Source organism: Rattus norvegicus, chromosome 3 (genome assembly GCF_036323735.1).
Source record: "Rattus norvegicus strain BN/NHsdMcwi chromosome 3, GRCr8, whole genome shotgun sequence".
Classification (NCBI taxonomy): domain Eukaryota; kingdom Metazoa; phylum Chordata; class Mammalia; order Rodentia; family Muridae; genus Rattus; species Rattus norvegicus.
In genome coordinates this window covers 85,648,216-85,667,084 of record NC_086021.1, presented here as the reverse complement: position 1 = coordinate 85,667,084, position 18,869 = coordinate 85,648,216, and the positions used below count along the sequence as shown (strand labels likewise).

Here is an 18,869-nt window from a genome sequence, read left to right as displayed (position 1 = left end):
TGTACACCATCAACCTTCTATATATTTACAATTCAACTACAATTTAGTGTTTTGTTGAGATTATTTCAACATTACAGCTATAAATGGGCATGCATCTGAAAAGCTGTTTTATTTACCATGTTGCAGAGTCCTTCATGAATTGTGCAGTCTAGGGTACCAACTTTGAGCTGACCATAGAGCAGTGTTGATGCTTTCCGTAACTCTGGCAAAAGCGCACGGCATGGCGGACACCACTGGGAAGAGAGGAATAGGGATGAGCAGCAAGACTGAGACGGTGAAGAGTCGCACTGCGTCTACTACTGACACACAGTCCAGTGGGTGTGCTGCCTAACACTATCCCGGGAGAGCCCGTAAGGAGAAGCAGGAACAACTGTAGTACTAGCGTTCATGTTGTCAAGAAAACGGCTTTTGGAAACTTGACAGATAAAAATAACTCACAGGGGCAAAGAAGTCAACAAGCCACGGTTCTTTGTCACTTGCAGGGAAGTTCTGAGGTCCAAGTGTGGTAACGTGCGAATTAACACTTTCTTTGGCAAAAGCAAGTATATCGTATAGAATCTTCTTTCCTATAGATTGAGAAAAATTAAAACATGTGGTGTCTTTTGTATCTATAGAAACATTCCAATTTTTATATTTGAAATATTCAAGAAAGAAAGAAGGGCCTATGAACGCAATGGCTTTGGTGAGATTTCTGTGTTCTCTACCTTCACCTTGGCTTGCTGTTCCGGGAATCCCCATCTACTGTATGTTCATTGGACTAGTTAAATGATAAGGCCTCTATGGCACGCTTTCTCACCATCAGAAGTACAACAAGCACTTCAGTATTCTCTTGAATCCAAACTCTATTACCATGTACTTGATGTTTGAAACATAACGTATTTGAATTATAATAGGTCATTCTCTTCCCAACCACGGGTTTCTTTTCTCATATTCTTTGACTTGTCATAGTATTACTCATGTGCCTAAATGAGACTTCCCAGAGGGACTCTAGGGTATGATTCTTGTGTGATTGGTTTATTGCATTTCCTGCCCCAGCATCATGCCTACTGTTACTGCTGAAGCTCAGTCTGGCCAACTCCAACAGCTACACTAGGATTTCTGGCCTCAGCTTCCCTGAATGAGCCCATTTTCCTATCGCTACTACAGTCACCCTTAAAAAAAAAAACCAACCAACCAACCAACCAACCAAAAAACCTTAAATGCTTTTAATGACCTGCCACAGTCTAAAGAAGTACATGTTCCTTGGCTTGGCAGACCTTTCTTAACTATTTTTCCAAGTGTCTCTGACTTACTGACTGAGCGATGTGAGTCAGACACTCATACTGTCATGGCAAGCAGAAAGAGAGAAACTCCTCCTTTTAAAGTTATGGCAACAGAAGTCAGCTGGCACTATTTACATTGAGAGTGACACACGTATGATATTATACTCTCCTGCCCGTTTTCGTAAGTCCTGTTCTTGAACTGTTTCACACGCTTTCCTTTTCTGACTACCCTGAAAGGTGATCCTGATCACTGATTCTTTTTCTTTACTCACACTAACATTCACTCACTCAGGCCCTAGCCATTAATACACAACTTACTATCTTCATTTTTGGCTTAAATTTCTTGAGGTCAAAGTGTATATTCAACTGTGACCTGCACATTCTACTTCTGGTCAACTCAATTTAGTATCCTCTTCCTCACAAAAAGATCCAATTATTCAAAGTACAGTTCATTAAATAAAATTAGAATTGCATGACTCCTCTCTCTTATCAATAACCTATCCTATCAATAACCAAATTACACCGAGCTTCTAAAAGGTTTAAACTGGCCTACTGACCTTCATTATTTTTCTTGGTTACCATCACTTACCTATGGCATTTTCTATAGTCACTGTCAATGACTAACCAGCCTCTGCCTGACTTTTCCGTCCAATTTTGATTCCCACCCAATCTGGGCAGCCAGTGACTTATCTCTCTACTGTCCCTCAGGATAAAATTCCAATTCCTTTTCCCAGAAAAATCACAGATAATCTGCATCTTTATTTTCTCTCAAGAATGAGCTTTCTCGTCTTTAAAGTCCTGCTGGTTTGGGGTTGGGGATTTAGCTCAGTGGTAGAGCGCTTGCCTAGCAACCGCAAGGCCCTGGGTTCAGTCCCCAGCTCCGGGAAAAAAAGAAAAAAAAAAAAAGGAAAAAAAGTCCTGCTGGCTTAAGATCAACAGGGCTCTATTATTTCAGGCCTGTGAGTAAGTCTACTGGGTAACTTGGAATGTGTTTTAACTCCTCTTCTGGGTAACCATTGTTTATACTTTACATCTTAATGGGAGATCGCTTTCAGAGTTTCCTCTAAACTCCCAACACTGTTGTGCCTCAGATGTTTTGTAAGTGCACTTACTTAGTGATAGCCAGTTTCTTTTCAAGATAGCCCAGTGACATTTACTTCATGTCCAAGAGTTGGTCTATGTGACTAGTGGGATGTGTGACTATGATCTTATATGCTATCAGGTTACAAAAGTCACTGCTACTTCTGGCTGCTTTCTCATTTTCAGATTACTTATTCTGGGATTATTTAGCGTCCACACTGTAACCATCCTACAGAGCCACAAAACCAACCAAGGCTGCCTGCCACATGAAGCTTGTCCATGATCCCAAGCGCCATGCTGAATCGTCATGTGGTAGCTACAGCCTAGCCTTCAGACAGCCTTCATCTACCTGACTGTGCTATCACAAAAACTAAGATAACCTGTTCTCATACTCCCAACCACCAAACAGTTGTTATTTGGGTAACAGATGTCATCACACTCAAACATTTACAAACTGTCCATTTCTCTCCGAGTCTATAAAACTCTTTAGGGCACGGGTTAAAAGGAGCTCACTTCCCTTCCTATTTTGTGTATTATACATAGAACACAAAGGCGCTGAGTGCAAAGTATGTTATAGTTCTTATCAACACAAAAAGAAGAGCTTATAGATTGAGTGTACTTCTTAGGGAAGAAGGGTAAGTTCTGAAGGGTAATTTGGAGTTTGCTGACTATCTGGAGGAATAGGAAGGAATCTTTATAATTTCAAAGGTAGGTTCATGTGTGAAGGCATAAAGGACTCCGAGAACATGGCATGCCCAAGGATTCAAAAGGACTTGAAGCTAGTATTTGATGGAGCAGAGGTGGGGGATGAGGCTAAGAAAACAGGCAGAAACAGAAATGAAAGTACCCCGTTCATTTAACAGTTCTTTACAGAGCTCCTACTATGTATCTGGCATTACTTGAAGTGCTGGAGACAGAAGAGTGAGCGAAATAGACAGTGCCATTGTTGCCATAGTAAGGAGTGTGAAGTTCACTCTCCAGAAGACTCAAAAGGCAGGGCGGTGGCAGGAAAATGGTGTGCTAGGTACTAAGTGCAAACAAGCAGGACGCGACTGCAGACAAAGTGATGATGGACTGGAGACATGTGGAGAAGTTATGAGGAACACTTCAGAGATAACATGTAACTACAACCTGGGCACGCTGCTGCAAATCTGCAGAGGCCAGGGCAGAAAGAGGGCAGAGGAAGAGGAAGTGCACGGGTAGTTTGAGCCTGAGGTACAGTGAGCCTCAGGCTAGCATGGCTCACAGTAAAACCTGTCTTGCTGTGAGGCTCTAACACAGCTCAGAGTCCCAAGCCACGCGTGGTTCTAGAGCAAGACACAGGTTTCCTTTCACTGGAAGCTGTGAAGGAGTCAAGAGCTTCCCTGTACGAAGCCCTTATCCGAGTGTAAACAGTACTGGTAGTCAGGGTCATCTTACTGTATTTCTGTTCACACACTTCCTTTAGTCCAGTTCTCAACCTTCCTAATGCAACAACCCTTTAATATATGTCCTTGTGATGTGGTGACTCCCAACCATAAAATTATTTTTGTTGCTACGTCATAACTGTAATTCTGCTACTGTAATGTAAATATTTTTAGATAGAAATTTGCCAAAGGTCCCACGACCCACAGGTTGAGAAGTGCTGCTTTAGCCTAAAGGGCCCTACTCTTTTTTATTTCTGTATTTGCTTTTAGTAGGTGAACAGTTTGTGCTCAATTCAGATATTGTCACTTGATATGCTACTGACAAATACTTTTGGTCTTGTTGAGATTTATATAAAGTGGCCACTAAACACTTTTCCTATTTTCCTTAGAGATCTTTCTCTTGTCCCTATCACACTGCCATGCAAACTTCTTGAGAGCACTTCTTTTGTGGTTTGAATGACAATGGCTCCCACAGGCTCACATTTGAATATTTACTTTGCAGTGGATGAACTGTTTGGGAAGGATTAGGAGGAATGGCCTTGTTGGAGGTGTGTCACTGAGATGGAGTTTGAAGTTGGAAATGCCCAGCCCAGGCCCAACCTCATTCTTCTCTCTTCCTGAAGCCTGTGGGGAGTAGATGTGAGCTCTCAGATTCTGTTCTAACACCACGACTACCTACCTGCCACCCTCCATGATGGTCATGAACCAACCCTTAGAATTGTGAACAAGCCAATACTTTCTTCTAAGGTGCCTTGGAAATGGTGTCTGTTTATAGCAGTAGACTGCTTCATATCTTACAATTCTGTAACTTCATACCTGAAGCAGTTCCATAAGGTAAAGCTCAAGTAGGAGGCATCGAATTGGTATCTGTTACCCATTTACATGCATGTCTTTCAGGACATCAGAGACATAATTCTGAATTCAAGAAACAAAGCAGTAGCAGGCATGGTATGGTGATAGAACTCGCAGGGGCTGCTTGCTTTGACGATAAGCTAATTCCCACACAGTGATGTGTCACCCTTGGATTTTTGCTAAAATAGTTATCAAAAATGTTAAACAAGATTTTTATAAGAAGAATAAGCATAATAAAATGTCTATATATAATTAAAAGTGTCTCTCCCTATATTTGTTAGTGGGAATAAATTTTTGACAATAATTGTGTCCACAAAATAAAAACCACAGTTAAGTATTTCTGTTTGAGTCAAGATGAATTTCTGTAATTTTTCCTACTTTCACTGTCATGGATGGTCGTCCCCAGTTGGTTGTGCTCTTTAGTGGGGCTTAGGAATGTGACCTTCTTGGAGGAAATGTGCCACTGGCATGGACCAGGAGAGTTCAAAGCCTCATGCTAATCTCAGTTTGTACTGTTTCCTGCTGGAAGTACAAGATGTGAGCTCTCCGCCGCTCCTGTCGCCATGCCTGCCGTTGCTGTTACCTGCAGTGACGAGGACTCTATTCCTCTGGAACCATAAACCCTCCTCCCAAAGGTGCCCTGGTCATGGTGTTTGATAACAGCAAGAGAAAAGTCACTAACAGACTTACCGTGATGAATTTCATATTCTTTGGTTCCTTGTCCTTTAAACACTGCTAGACAAGACTGGAAAACATAAAGATCAGAGCAGATGCCTGGTGCAGAAGAGCAGTCAAACCTTCCAACCTGAAGAGAAGAACACTGAATTAAACAGAAGCACTTTGTATACTTTCAAATACTCACCAAGATAAGTATTCCCAAATGGTATGTTTATTACTAGAAGTCAATAGGTTATAAAATGAAGGGAACAGAGATGGTTCCTTTACATTTAATATTGAACTCAATAAAGAATGCTCCCTAAAGAGTTCAGAAGCCTCAGGAAATTTCTAAGAAAATGTGAACTTCTTAATAAATATATTCTTGAAAAGAATGTAGGGGCTACTACATTCTGTGGCAAAGCAAAGGTAACTTTACAACCGGGGCACTTCAAAAATGATGAAAAAGGATGATGTTCCCAGTGTCAGAGAAAATAGCATGAGTAACACAAGCAAATGATAAACTAAGGGAGAGGGGTACAGCATTTGAGCTAAGAGTCATTAAAGAATAACAATTGGATGGACAAACATCTGGGCAGGAAGGGGAATGAGCCAGGATTGGAGAGAGTAGAGACCTGAAGCCATTAACATTCAGGGGCCCAAGAAGTAGCTCTTGCAGGAAACTGCTTGCTATGCAACCATGTGCACCCGAGTTCAGTAACCAGTAGTCGCGTTAGAAACAACACAGGGGCCATGAGTTTGAAAAACAGCAAGGAGGAGCATATGGGAATGTTTGGAGGGAGGAAAGAAAAAGAAAAGAAATAATGTAATTATATTATACTCCCATGATCTGAGCACAGTAATTTGCACCCATAATCTCCGTGATGGAAAGGCAGGGAAGGGGACTGCTGGGGCATGCAGGCCAGCCGGCCTACCTCAACCAGCAAACTTGAGGTTCAGTGAGGGATACCACTTCAGAAATTAGGTCGGCAGTGACTGAAGAGGACACAGGTTGACTTCTAGCTTCCACATCCACTTATGTATGTAGGACTATATTCACAACCATTGTGACTTAGTGGGTGCTACTAAGAAGTATCCTTTATAAGAGCACTACAACAAACCATGTAAGTCACAAGCAAATATCAACTAAAACAACTAAAATCACATCCATCAACTAAGACTACATGAAATAAAAGTGGAAATCAAGTCAAACAACGGAGAACAAACAAAATAATCAATGGGTCTCTTAAGAAATGTATAGGGAAGTGGAAATGCTCTGAAACTGGGCATGCGGGCCCAGCCTCCAAGTCAGGAGTGAGGAGGGATAAGCTCCAGGACAGGCAGTGCTACTGCCAGGCCCTGGTTCCCTGAAACGAAGTAAATGAAAATATTAACTAACAGACCAAAAGCCAGGGACAAAGCCTACTGCAGTGAGTCTACGTACCACAGGATAGCAATAGGAAAGCTAAACATGTCTTCAAGGACCACCGAGTGTTATGTGGTTCAGGCTGGCCCCTAAGGAGTTGAGGAGGACACTGAACTTCTGATCCAACTGCTTCCACAGGGATTTCAAATTTGTGCTACTGGCAGGTTTATACACTACTGGGAAATCATATTTAGAGCCCCATGCATGCTAACTAACCAAATATATCTCCAGACATTACAGTTGGTTTTGAAAAGAAAAAAAGTTGACAAACTTCAGCCATACTGACAAATAACAGATAAGTAGGAGGCACACTAGTTACACAAAGTATAGTTTTTTTTCCCTTACTTGAATATGTTCATTTTTAAGTAGAGTTTTCAGTTTTTTCAATTCAGGATCATTTGCATTTTCATTTTTTCCAAAATGAAAAAATACAAGCCAGCGATGATGTGCCAAACGATCCTTGAAGTGAGACAGAAAACACAGTATCAGCAAGTATGACTATAATTCTAAAGATCTAATGTTTATTTCTTAGACAAAATAAAGTTTAGTCACCCTATCCATTAGTTCAAGTCTCAGCTAAATTTAAAATCAGCTATACTCTTATTTTGCAGTCACTAATAATAATGCTACGTAAAGCACATGATAAGAGGTGGGCCACTGAGTTATAAAAACAACGCAATGGTTGTTAATGCAGCGGTGGTTTAAGAAAATAATATAACTTTAATATTTGAGGTAGGGGTGGAGAAGTCAGATTTCTTTTTAGGCTAAATAATATATTTTGTAAAAATATGAAATCCAGAGTTAAACGATGAACAGAATCATGTGACTGACTACTACTAACTGCTCATTTGTAATACTATGAGAAGATGCTCCCAAAATCCCAGAGCGAAGCTGTATAAGAAGAAAGTAGCCCATATATATATATACAGCCACAAAAACTAGATAAGATTGATGAAGCTAGAAAATGCATGCTGAAAGGGACCGGATATAGATCTCTCCTGAGAGAAACATCCAGATCATGTCCAATATAGAGGTCAATGCTAGCAGCAAACCACTGAACTGAGAACAGGATCCCCTTGGGGGGAATTAGAGGAAGTATTGAAAGAGTTAAAGGAGCTTGCAACCCCATAAGAACAACAATGCCAGAGCTTCCAAGGACTAAACCACTACCGAAAGACTATACATGACTGACCCAGGGCTCCAACTGCATATGTAGCAGAGTATAGCCTTGTGAGGCACCAGGGGAAGGGAAAGCTCTTGGTCCTGCCAAGGTTGGACCTCCAGCGCAGGGGAATATGGGGGGGTAATAAGGGGATGTATGGGGGGAATACCCATATGGGGGAGAAGGGGGAATGGGGACTTATGGACAGGAGACCGGGAAGGGGAATAACGTTTAAAATGTAAGTAAAGAAATATAATTAAAAAAAAAAAAAAAAAAAGAAGAAAGTAGAGCTGAAATCAGACCAAGGTTGCTCTGTTAAATGCACCTTGCCTTTCTGGCCCTTTCTGGAGCTCAGACTCAGGACACTGAGATCTTTTTAATTAGAAACATCAGTAATCAGAACTGAACCCAGAACTAACTAAAATATAGAACTTTGAAAGTACTATGTGAGTCTTTCTAGCAATAAACCAAATATAGCGAAAATATTAAGACATGCAATGTTACCAACACTTATTGTGAAAACATTACCTCTAGTTTATTTGCTGAAAGAAGTTCAAAGTCTGGAAGATTATGTATGATTTCCATGTATATTTCCTTAGCATCCAGAGAATTAAGAAACTAGAACAAGGAAACCACACTGTAAACTTTTTAAGTAAATACTCATTTAGTATATTTGACATCTTATTTCAATTTTTACAGAGTAAGCTTTAAGAAAACAATCATGTACGTTAAGTGCTTTTTCAAATTATTCTACTTTAAAAGTACAGCATATTTTGATAATTACTAAAAATACTGTATAACTGGACTTGTTTTTTTTTAATTTAAAAAGTCTGTTAGTGTGCATGTGCATACATGCATACCACACATGCACAGAGGGGTCAGAGGACATCATGGAGCCGGCTGTGTTCTACTGCCTTTATGTGGGCTCCACTCAGCAACTCAGGTCACCAGGCTTGTGCAAGCCAGCATCTTTATTGAAACATCTTGCCAGCCCCCTATGCTTTGTATATAAATAAGGATGTAAAAGAATTATGAGATGTTAATTCAGTAAGTGAACCTTTCCGTTTTAATCCTCTCTGTAATGTGAAGTGAATTCTAAGTCATTAGGAAAATACACTTGCTTAATTTCAGTTTCAGCCATATTTTACACAATGCCCATGCTATACAATCTCGCAGGATGTTTAATATTAGAACGTTTCTGATATTACAGTATTTCTATCTATAAGGACTGAGAGCTGAAAAATGATTGTGTTTTCAGAAACCAAATCATATAGGTGGGGTTTTTAAGAGTAAAATACATAGACAAATATTTCTTCAAACATGTCTGAAAACACCAATGCTCAGAAGAAGCACACCTCCCATCAGATATACTTTTACTGCCTGTATTTTATCCTCAGCATACTAGGACTCTGTGCTGTCCTTACATGAAGCATATGCTACTATAAAAAATGCAGCAAGAAAACGTATAGGCTATTAACCATAGGATTTAGTATATATCTTCATAGCTATAAACCATTTATGTTAAAAAATTCAAATATTACTTAACTTACTAGACTTCCCTCAAACCTGCAGAACTGTCATGAGATCTACACTGTACTAGTGCTAGGCATGCAAATAAACAATGAATAGAAATGTAACTCTTAACACCACGAGCAAAAACTCACATTTTTTTTCTCAGTTTCTTAAATGTGCTTTTATAATAAATAATTGAGGCACAAATATGGCTATAGGAAATAATTTCTTGGCTAGGGAGTTGGCTCTGTAACCTGATAATATGAAGTGGGGAAACTGCCACAACTGCCTCATTTCAAACAGATAACCGAAGAAATACACAAGATGAATATGCAAGCGTACAACACTGCTTATAACCAGGAAATACACAAATATGTCCCAAAGAGGAGCATTAAATAAGTATGCCATAGCCAGTAGTTACATTTAGCAATTACTTCTAAAAGAATGGACATTTTAAAATAAATTAATGTATAAATGAATAATTAAAATACTACAAATATAATAAAACCGTTTTCTGATACAGTGATTAAAAACTCTTCACTATATGATCCTATTTATAAAAAAATCATATCTGTACATATCCATTTCATTTTCCATATTGCTGGAACCTATATGTACATACGCAAACATCTATGTGTACGTATGTGACATTACAGGGACCATACACATACATGCCATGTGCTCAGCATTTAGCAGCAAATAAGCTCACGCTTGTAGTAAGTATTACAACAATGCAGGAGAAGACAATGGCGTCACACGTAAGCAAATTACGGCAAGAGGCATTAGAGAGCTCTCGAGGGTGTGAGGGCAGGGGAGCAACTGGGGGAAAGAATGGATGGGAGGAACACTAAAAAGAAAAACAGGCTATCCCAGTCCCAGCCACATCTGACGATACAGATTACACATGAAGACTACAGTTACATGAAAGCAATGAAAATGTGCTCCATTTCTGTCATTTCGAAATGTAACAGTCTGAAAGGTTATGTAAATGCTGCTTTGAAAACAATCCCTAAAATGTATTTTTTAAACTAAATAAGAAACACCTAGAAACTATGCCAAGTCATGAAATGCCCCATAATCAAATGGTATAAACTGATTAATTTCCTTCTACATCGTTCATGAAACGTTACTGCTCCACCTTCCAGTATGTGCTTGTGTCCAACTGTACCCAAAGGAATTCCCTTAAAGTCATACGTACCAAAACACTGGATTTTTCTTTGTTATTCAAAGTGGCTCCAGGAGGGAAATAGGCAGTAGTGCTGGCTGTGGCGTCCAGGCTCTTGCAGAGGCTGTCCTGTGTGTCACAGTCCACCCATCCCACGTTAACAAGGCCATCCTTAGGGAAAGTGGGAGGAAGGGAAAATGCCGTGATGTAAGGACAAGAAAAAGCTCTCTGAGACTTGCCTTTACTTAAAACTCAGCTTTTCCATTACGTTACCACTTCAAAAACAGTCCTCTCTTCTATAGCCTCAGACAATAAAATGTAGTTTCCTCAATATCAAACACCTACTATAATAAACATCTACTTTTGCATTTTTTGTGCATACCTACAAGAACTACATTCGACACTGTTATTTAAAACTAGGCTGTTCAATTGTCTCAGATATAAAAAGCCTAAACCGTGACTTGTGTATGGAGCTACACTACAACTGCCCTTCCATGATCATGAAGCTCCTCGGTGCTCTCTGCGCCGATATGAGGTAATAAATCAGCACAGTGACAGTGCTCACTTGTTGCTGGCTGAGCTCCTGTAATGAGCACCAAAATCCTACATGAAAAGACATTTCTTGAAATGTCAAGAAACTTTCTAGACTAGTCAAGCTGACAAAACATAGAATAACATCTATGGGAGTCCAGGAAGACAAAAGAACAGGAAATAAGCAACAATTGAAATAATGGCTAACAAGTTGAAAAAAATTAACCTACAGGCTCACAAAGTCCAATAATGTAAAAGCAAAGCAAGAAAATTGTACCTATGTGGTAACAAAACCAGCAAATTAGTGATAAATACCTTAAAAGCAGATGGAATTATATGTGAGCATCTGTAAGTAAAACTTAAATTGTACACGTAAGATACACAATTTACTTGGACTGGGGATCTATCCAGCATACTCCAAACCCTGGATTCATCACCAGCACCAAGTCCTGATACACATACATGTAAAACTATGCTTAATTTACTACATGGAAGACTTATGGAAACCCACCTACGACGAACGCAGATGGCAGCAAAGTTGTAAGAGGTAAGGAAAGAATTTACACTCAAGGTCTCCTACCTTGTCTAAGAAAATGGATGTTAGACACTTGTAACCTTATGGTATACAAGTTACAAAGAAAGTCAACAATTCAAATTTGTATTCTTATAAGACTCAAAACATAAGAAAAACTTAGCAAAACAAAAGGGAGACGTAGCAAAGTCCACAGTATTAGTAGGAGGTATGATACTCTTACAAGGAAAGGTAAATCTAGACTTGATGATAACTTCATTCACACACACATGCACCTCAGTTCATCTTATAGAGGTGCACGAATATTTATAAAAGTAGGTATTAGGCCATAAACACATCTCAATGTCGCTTAAATATACTAAAACCATGTTCATTTAACATAGCCAAAAATAACGTGAAGCTTCAAAAAATTTGTAGACATTAAGCATAGTACTAAATAGTCTATGATAAAGTTAGAAATTATTTCAATTGATAATAAAAATACTATGTAATAAAATTTGGTATGTGTTAAAGCTGTAATTTGTGGTAATTTATAGTCTAAATATTAGAAAATGAGGCCTATTAATGATTTATCTATTTCAACAATTTTAGAACAAATTGAACCCTAAGAAGACAGAAAGAAGTAAATAAAGCATAAAACTAAATAAAATATCAAACAAGTAGAAAACAGGTAAAACATGAAAAGCTTTAAAGTCGAGAAAATCAAGAAAAAGAAACACTAGAAAGTATTAGTAAACACCAAAGCTATGCAGGCACCAAATGAATGTCATGAAATCACCTAAGACTGTCAAACAGCTATGTACTAATGCATTAAGACCTACTTGAAAAGGTGAAAATCTCTTTGAAAGGGAGAGAAAGACAAGCGTTTCCAACAGGGTTTCAAGGACAGTACATCCCTGACGCTAAAACTACAGAGTTCCATGGAGGACATGTAGAGGCCAGTAGCTCTTCTGATGACCAAAGGTTATAACAATCAAACCAGTCAAAGACACTGATGTTCACACCTCGCCTTCAAATAGTTTACTCTAACTGATCTAGATGTGCTTTTGGCATTTTTTTTTTTTTAAGATCCTTAACTGATTTTAAAATAATCTTGAAAGAGCAATAGCCTAATTTCAAAGTGAAATATGGAAACAAATACATTGTTTGTGATTTTAATATTAGCCAAAGCCATTTTTTAAGGAAACACCCAAATATACAAACGGCTATCAAATGGTTATAATGATCGTGTTGCCTCTAACAAAGAACAGCCATGTACGCATAAGTCCTCATGGTACTGACAGTCATCCTGGAAGACTGCAAGGGAACAGCAATTCTACAGCTTAAAGAATTTGCAGCTGATAAAAGGAAAATGTGGAAGAAAAAAACAGAAACCTTCAATTCAGTCAAAGTTTTTGCCAAACTTTCTATAGACTTTAATAAACTCTGTTAAAAAAAAAATGTGGACACTTACCACAAATGGCTTCCATTAAAAGAGAAGGATGCTCATGGCATATTATTATCTACTTAAAAGTAAATCTATGATGAATACAGGAATACAATTAATGGACTGTCATAGACATAATACCCAAAAGGGTATTACTGCTTTCATAAGAGTGATTCCCTGCATACTACTGTCAATCAAGACCCACCAGTGGGACAGGAGATGGAGATGGGAGACTGTTGGGGTTTGATTGGTCTTGTGCACTGTATATTCAGATGCTGATTTCTATGCCCTGAGATCTAGTTAGAGTCCCAGTCTGGACATGGGCCTTGTCATGAATATTGAAGAATCTTCTGTAGTAATGTGATGTAACGAATGCTCCCCAATTGTCTCTGATTGGTTAATAAAAAACTGGTCAGAAGGGAGAGGAAGACTGGAATTCCAATCTCAGGGGTAGGGCGCAGAGCCAGAGAGAAGGGAGTTGGCCACTAGGCAGGCCAAGGTTCAGAAGAGCCACGAAGTAGAGGAAGAAGAATATAGTCACCATGAGGTCATGAATGAGGAGCAGTCACAGACAGCTACAGCAGAGGGAGCACAGGAGAGACTAAATGCAAGTAACTTGAGGCCTGTGGCTGGCAAGTAGCTAGAGAGCAGATATCTCAGCTATTGTGCTTAAAGATTGTTGAACAAATCAACAGGTCTCTGAGTTATTTGGGAGCTAGAGAGTTAGGAAAAAGCTGCTGCCTTTAGATTTCATCCTGTAGGAGATGGTATAGATGACCCAGTCCCTCAGCAGGAGCAGGAGCCCTTTAGTTAACTAAGATAATTACTGAAGAAAAAAACATGCATTCACAAACTTGGTGTGGCCCAAGTGTATAATGTATATAAAGACTACAGTAATAATGTGGGCTCAGGCCTGCACAGCAGCTCACCACTCATTCCCCAAGAGCAACCTGCAATCACAAAAATACCATCCATGGTACATGCTTTGTAGAGGTCCACCAATTCTTAGTTTTCACACTACATTTTTATCATATTCTGTGTTTATACACACATACTTAGTAATGTGCTGTCCCCTCCTATATTTCCAGCATTGTAAGATGCTACAGAGTTTTATAGCCTAGAAGCAATGGGCTATCCTATAAGAGCTAGGTTTTAGGCACTCTAAACACGCTAGGCTTGTCTTAGTAAAATCTATGATGCCTTACAATGATGAAATTGCCTAATATATTCCTTAGTACATTATCCTTAATCTTTAAATAACAGATGACTATCCTACATACATGCATACACATATGTAATAGATATATGTAATACATATTAAAATCAATTTTAGTTGTTTTAATATGTCCATCTATCAAGTTAAACAGTACAGAAATGAGTCAGGTGCGAACTTCACAAATTTGATCTACTATGTCTAAAAATCACACCCAGTCAATGTCAGTATCAGTATTATATACTTTTCCAGCTTTTACAACTGACAGTCTCCCAGACCACAGTGGGAGCTTTAGTATTACTAAAAGGATAAGAATAATTTACAGCACAATATAGGGAGTACGGAGAAGGCTACTTACAACAGGCTAAAAACTAAGACAACAAAATCTAAGGTTTGGAAATAACAAAAATGTTAGCATATAACTGGATTAATTCATAGACAATAATAAACATGGGAGACTTAGAGAGGTGAGCTTGTTAACAGTGACTGAGCATAGCTAACATTTAGAAAGATGCAGAGCTAATCATCTATCAAAAAATAAGATCACATATGAGTAGGATAAAGTGATCATGAAACTGTAAAGATGCTTGGTGTCAATTTCTAGTTACACTTTTACATGTTCCAGTTTAACCAAAAGGATGGATGCTTACCAACATGCCACTAAGCCGGAGTCGTGTCTGTGGTGTCAAACAATCTGAAGGGAAGAAAATTTATGAGGCTATTTTAGTTTTAATTAGGATGCTTCCCCTGAACAACCACATGTTTCTAGGGCAGGTAACTGAGCTGCCTTGGTAAAGGCTGACAGGCCCAGCAAGCAGACTGCGGTCATCAAGCAGTCTGCCTCTGTCTCTCATACAATCTTTCATTCCCTCCCTGGAATGCCTCAGGATTTCCAGCCACACAGAAGAGCAGCCACTACTTCTCTAAGGGCTTACTCTCTCAGCACATCTCTTTTGGCCAAAAAAACCCCTCATGACCTGAAAGAATGTACTGGAAACATTTGAAAAGGTATATATAGAATCCTCATAATACAATAAATTTTAATCTTAACAGGCATATATATAATATGTTGTTAAATATGAAGAGGACATAATGAGGTAAGATTTGGAAGATAGGGAACTGTGGCATGTCAGAGGCTAGAGATGAATGATAACATGTTAGAATGCTTCAAAAGCTCATGTGTAGACAGAAGAACCAGCATTTGGCACTGGCTAGACTGGTGGTTCTCAACCTGTGGGTTGTGACCTGTCAGACATCTTGCATATCAGATATTTACATTACCATTCATAACAGTAGTAAAGTTAAAGTTATGAGTAGCAAGAACTAATTGTATGGTTGGAATCACCAAGACACAAGGAACTTAAATAGTCACAGCACTAGGAAGGTTGAGAACCCCTGGGTTTCAAGGCCATGTTTTCCTAACATAGGTCTTGGATGGGTGAATGGCTTTTTTTAGTCGTAAAACAATATATCCCCAGCAATGGACACAAAAGTAAAAAGGTGATGAGTAAGAAGAATGCACACATTGGGATCAGACGCAAAAAGTACTAACAATGGGGCTGTTTTGTAATATTTGGAACTACTGTTCACTGATCTTACTCGTGTGGTATGCAGGACACTGAATTTTAAACAACTCACAAAGACCCTTAGAAATGAGACTATCTATTATCAATAATGAGGCAGACACAATTTTATATATGTAACTTTCAGAATCTAAATTTCTAAAAACTATTTTGGAAGCAATTGTAGCTGATACAATTAATTACTTTGGACAGTGCCCAGTTTATCTTTGGCTATTTGAGGTACAATGCATCCTGAGAATAACTAGGCTGAAAAACCCGTCCACTAAACAGGAAGTTATAAAGATACATTTACATATTACTAATTTCATTGTTATGTGTAAAGACACATTTATTAAGTAAATGCTTCTGAAGCTTAAATTATACTTTGAAATAACTGATTACTGACATAATAAAAATCAAGTTCGGCAGCATAAATTATCCTCTAAATTTAGATGTTAGTGTTTTTATTCTAACAAAAAGACAAAATTACCTTCTCCTTTAAAACAGAATGTGATCAGCCAGCCAATACCAGCAGCAAAGGCAGTTTCTATGGCATTAACAAAATTTCCTTTAAAGAAAGTAAAATTTATGAGTACATCTAACTCTTCCAAATTGGTATTTCTTTCTTTCCAAACTTAACTACTTCCAGTCCCCTCTAAATATTACTATTTTTAAGACAACAATTACTAAGAAAATTCAAACATAAGAAAAGTCCCTTTTAACCTTCGCTTTGCCTGTCTATTGGCCAGCAGTTCTTCCACACACGGTCACTGCATTCCATTGCTCTCCATTAGATTTGGAAAGAATTGACAATTTCCAAACACCCAGTGTTCTCTGAGGCTTTCCTACTCAATGCAATGGGACACTAGTTATGTTTTCTCTAAGGAAGTATATTGTAGCCTTTCTTTTCCAACCCTGGCTTACTCCATATCCTTTACGATAGTTTCTAAGCGTGAGTCACCGGACTGCATTTCAGCTGCTTACTAGCATCTTGCTTGCTGAAGTGAAGTGGGCTCGCATGCTCTCCCGGCAAACACAGTGCAGAACAGTTCCTAAACCACAGCTGGTGCCAAATGAGTAAGACATTCTTCTAGCTAGCAAGTGTCTCATGGACACTTCAAATAGACAATCTAAAATCACTTGGTGAATTAAAATCTACCACTGGAAATGGTTTTGAACTTTAAATGAACTTTTTGCCAGTGGCCGTGGAAGCAGGCGCTGCCTCACTGCTGAGTCAGCTGTTTTAAGGATGCCATTTCCTCCAGCTCACAGCCCTCTACGCCTGATCTGCAGTAGTCCTTATGTAAACCCAACCAGCCTGTTCAAGTATAAGTCATCAGGAACCTGAGCGGTGACACACTTCCTTTCTAGGAAGCACAGATAAAGATACTTCAAAACAGCATTACCGTGACCCTATTGTACAACTAGCATTGTAAATTCAAAGCACTGATTTCAAAACATCACAGAAAACCCCACGGTTAGGAACACCTCACCTGTTGACAGCTCTGTCACTGTGGTCCTGACGTGCTGCATGGCGAAGCTCACTAAGCTCTCCTTTGACCTATCCCCGTTGTACTTCACTGCAGCCTGTTGGTTTTCATAAAAACATCTTTAACTCTTTCATTGCGAAAGTCTACCAAATACCTGTACTTAAGATTCTGAATAATGCAGGAAGTTCTATTTTTAAATTACAGTGTATTTACAAATAATACTTAAGAGAGCTTTGACAGTACAGACCATACAGAATACTCTTTTGTACCATTTGTAACAATTTTAGCTTCAGTTTCATCAACGGAAATTGGGGAAGAGATTAGAGCTTTCTATCCCACGAGACAGTGCCTAAAATACATCACAAACCATAAAACATGGTATGCGCATTAAATAACCTCTATGACAGGAACTGATGGTCCTTAAAAAGTTTCATAAAGTAATAAAAAAAGTTTATTATAAATTAGCTCCTAAAAGAAGAAAAAGCAGAAAACAGACTAAAAGTTTACATATTGTTTTCTCTAGTATTTAGCTGGTTATAAAGTTTCACAAATCTTAAAAACACAGACATCCCTTACCATTCCAGACCTAAAGATGAAGAGGCTGGGGTAACTGTTGACTCCTTTCATTCGGCAAAGCATCCGGTCATCACCACAGTTGACAGCTCCGATTCGAAGCAATCCATCCACTTCTTTAGCAAATTCTCTCCACTATAATAGAAAAAGAAAACAAGTGTTTCTCGGTAATGTTTCTTCTCTAGAACATACCTCACTTTATATAATTTTAAAGGAGGAGAGTTTTACTAAATAAAATATATGGGAAAAGTATTTGATAGTGATTTCATAGTCAGTTACTAATACAAAATAACTTCCAACATACTACAATAAGAGAAAAAGGAAGCACAAATAATACATCAACTAGGAAAAAGGCTTTAATAGCTGGACATTAAACATACGTACAGTGGGGGCTAAATCATGGCAATGCGAACATCCCGGGGAGTAAAAGTTTACAAACCACAGTTCTCCCGAGTTGACAGCAGCATCTGAAAGCACATAAGCCATACGGTTTACTGAGGGTTACAGCATATTTCAATCACAGACCATTTTGCTAAGATCAGAATGAAAAACAAAATCAGTCCTAAATAGTCCACACTGCCCTTATTTCTGTGGTTTCCCTAGTAGTATTTTTTTCAAACATCAAGGCCATGTAACTTTTACAAACCTCTCCTAAGTCTATACTTGAATGAGTAGCAGCCTTGTAGGCAGGGTCTTACTGTATAACCCTGGTAGCCTAGAACTTGCTATAAAGACCAGGCTTGACTTGAACTCACAGGGATCCTCCTGCCTCTGGCTGGGAGTACTGAAATGAATGGTGTGTGCTAGTGACCTGTATAACAGAGTAAAGATTACAGTGATAAAATTAAATCCTTTTCCTAAATAAGATCTTTACCTTTGAAAGCATGTTACTGAAGAATGCAAGGTAAAGAATTCCGCATCTTAAAATATCAGTACATATTTTTCCTAACATAGATTTGAGCAACATGTAATACCTAGCCAGTGGCATAGAACTATAGAATGACATGATGATGACAAACCTTA

General features: G+C 38.7%; 1 protein-coding gene across 3 annotated transcripts in view; it reads right to left on the bottom strand.

Moving 5' to 3' along the window:
• The window catches only part of Dnajc10 (DnaJ heat shock protein family (Hsp40) member C10), a 42,731-nt gene that overhangs the window by 12,536 nt on the left and 11,326 nt on the right, over window positions 1-18,869 (bottom strand). For all 3 annotated transcript variants that reach the window (XM_039104498.2, XM_063283280.1, NM_001106486.2), the window contains exons 5-15: window positions 18,231-18,313; window positions 17,850-17,981; window positions 17,277-17,370; window positions 16,274-16,351; window positions 14,872-14,915; window positions 10,553-10,690; window positions 8,371-8,460; window positions 7,026-7,139; window positions 5,291-5,405; window positions 439-566; window positions 117-233 (exon numbers count right to left, since the gene is read on the bottom strand). In XM_039104498.2, coding sequence (XP_038960426.1) covers window positions 117-233; window positions 439-566; window positions 5,291-5,405; window positions 7,026-7,139; window positions 8,371-8,460; window positions 10,553-10,690; window positions 14,872-14,915; window positions 16,274-16,351; window positions 17,277-17,370; window positions 17,850-17,981; window positions 18,231-18,313 — 1,133 coding nt within the window. The remainder of the gene's footprint in view (window positions 1-116; window positions 234-438; window positions 567-5,290; window positions 5,406-7,025; window positions 7,140-8,370; window positions 8,461-10,552; window positions 10,691-14,871; window positions 14,916-16,273; window positions 16,352-17,276; window positions 17,371-17,849; window positions 17,982-18,230; window positions 18,314-18,869) is intronic.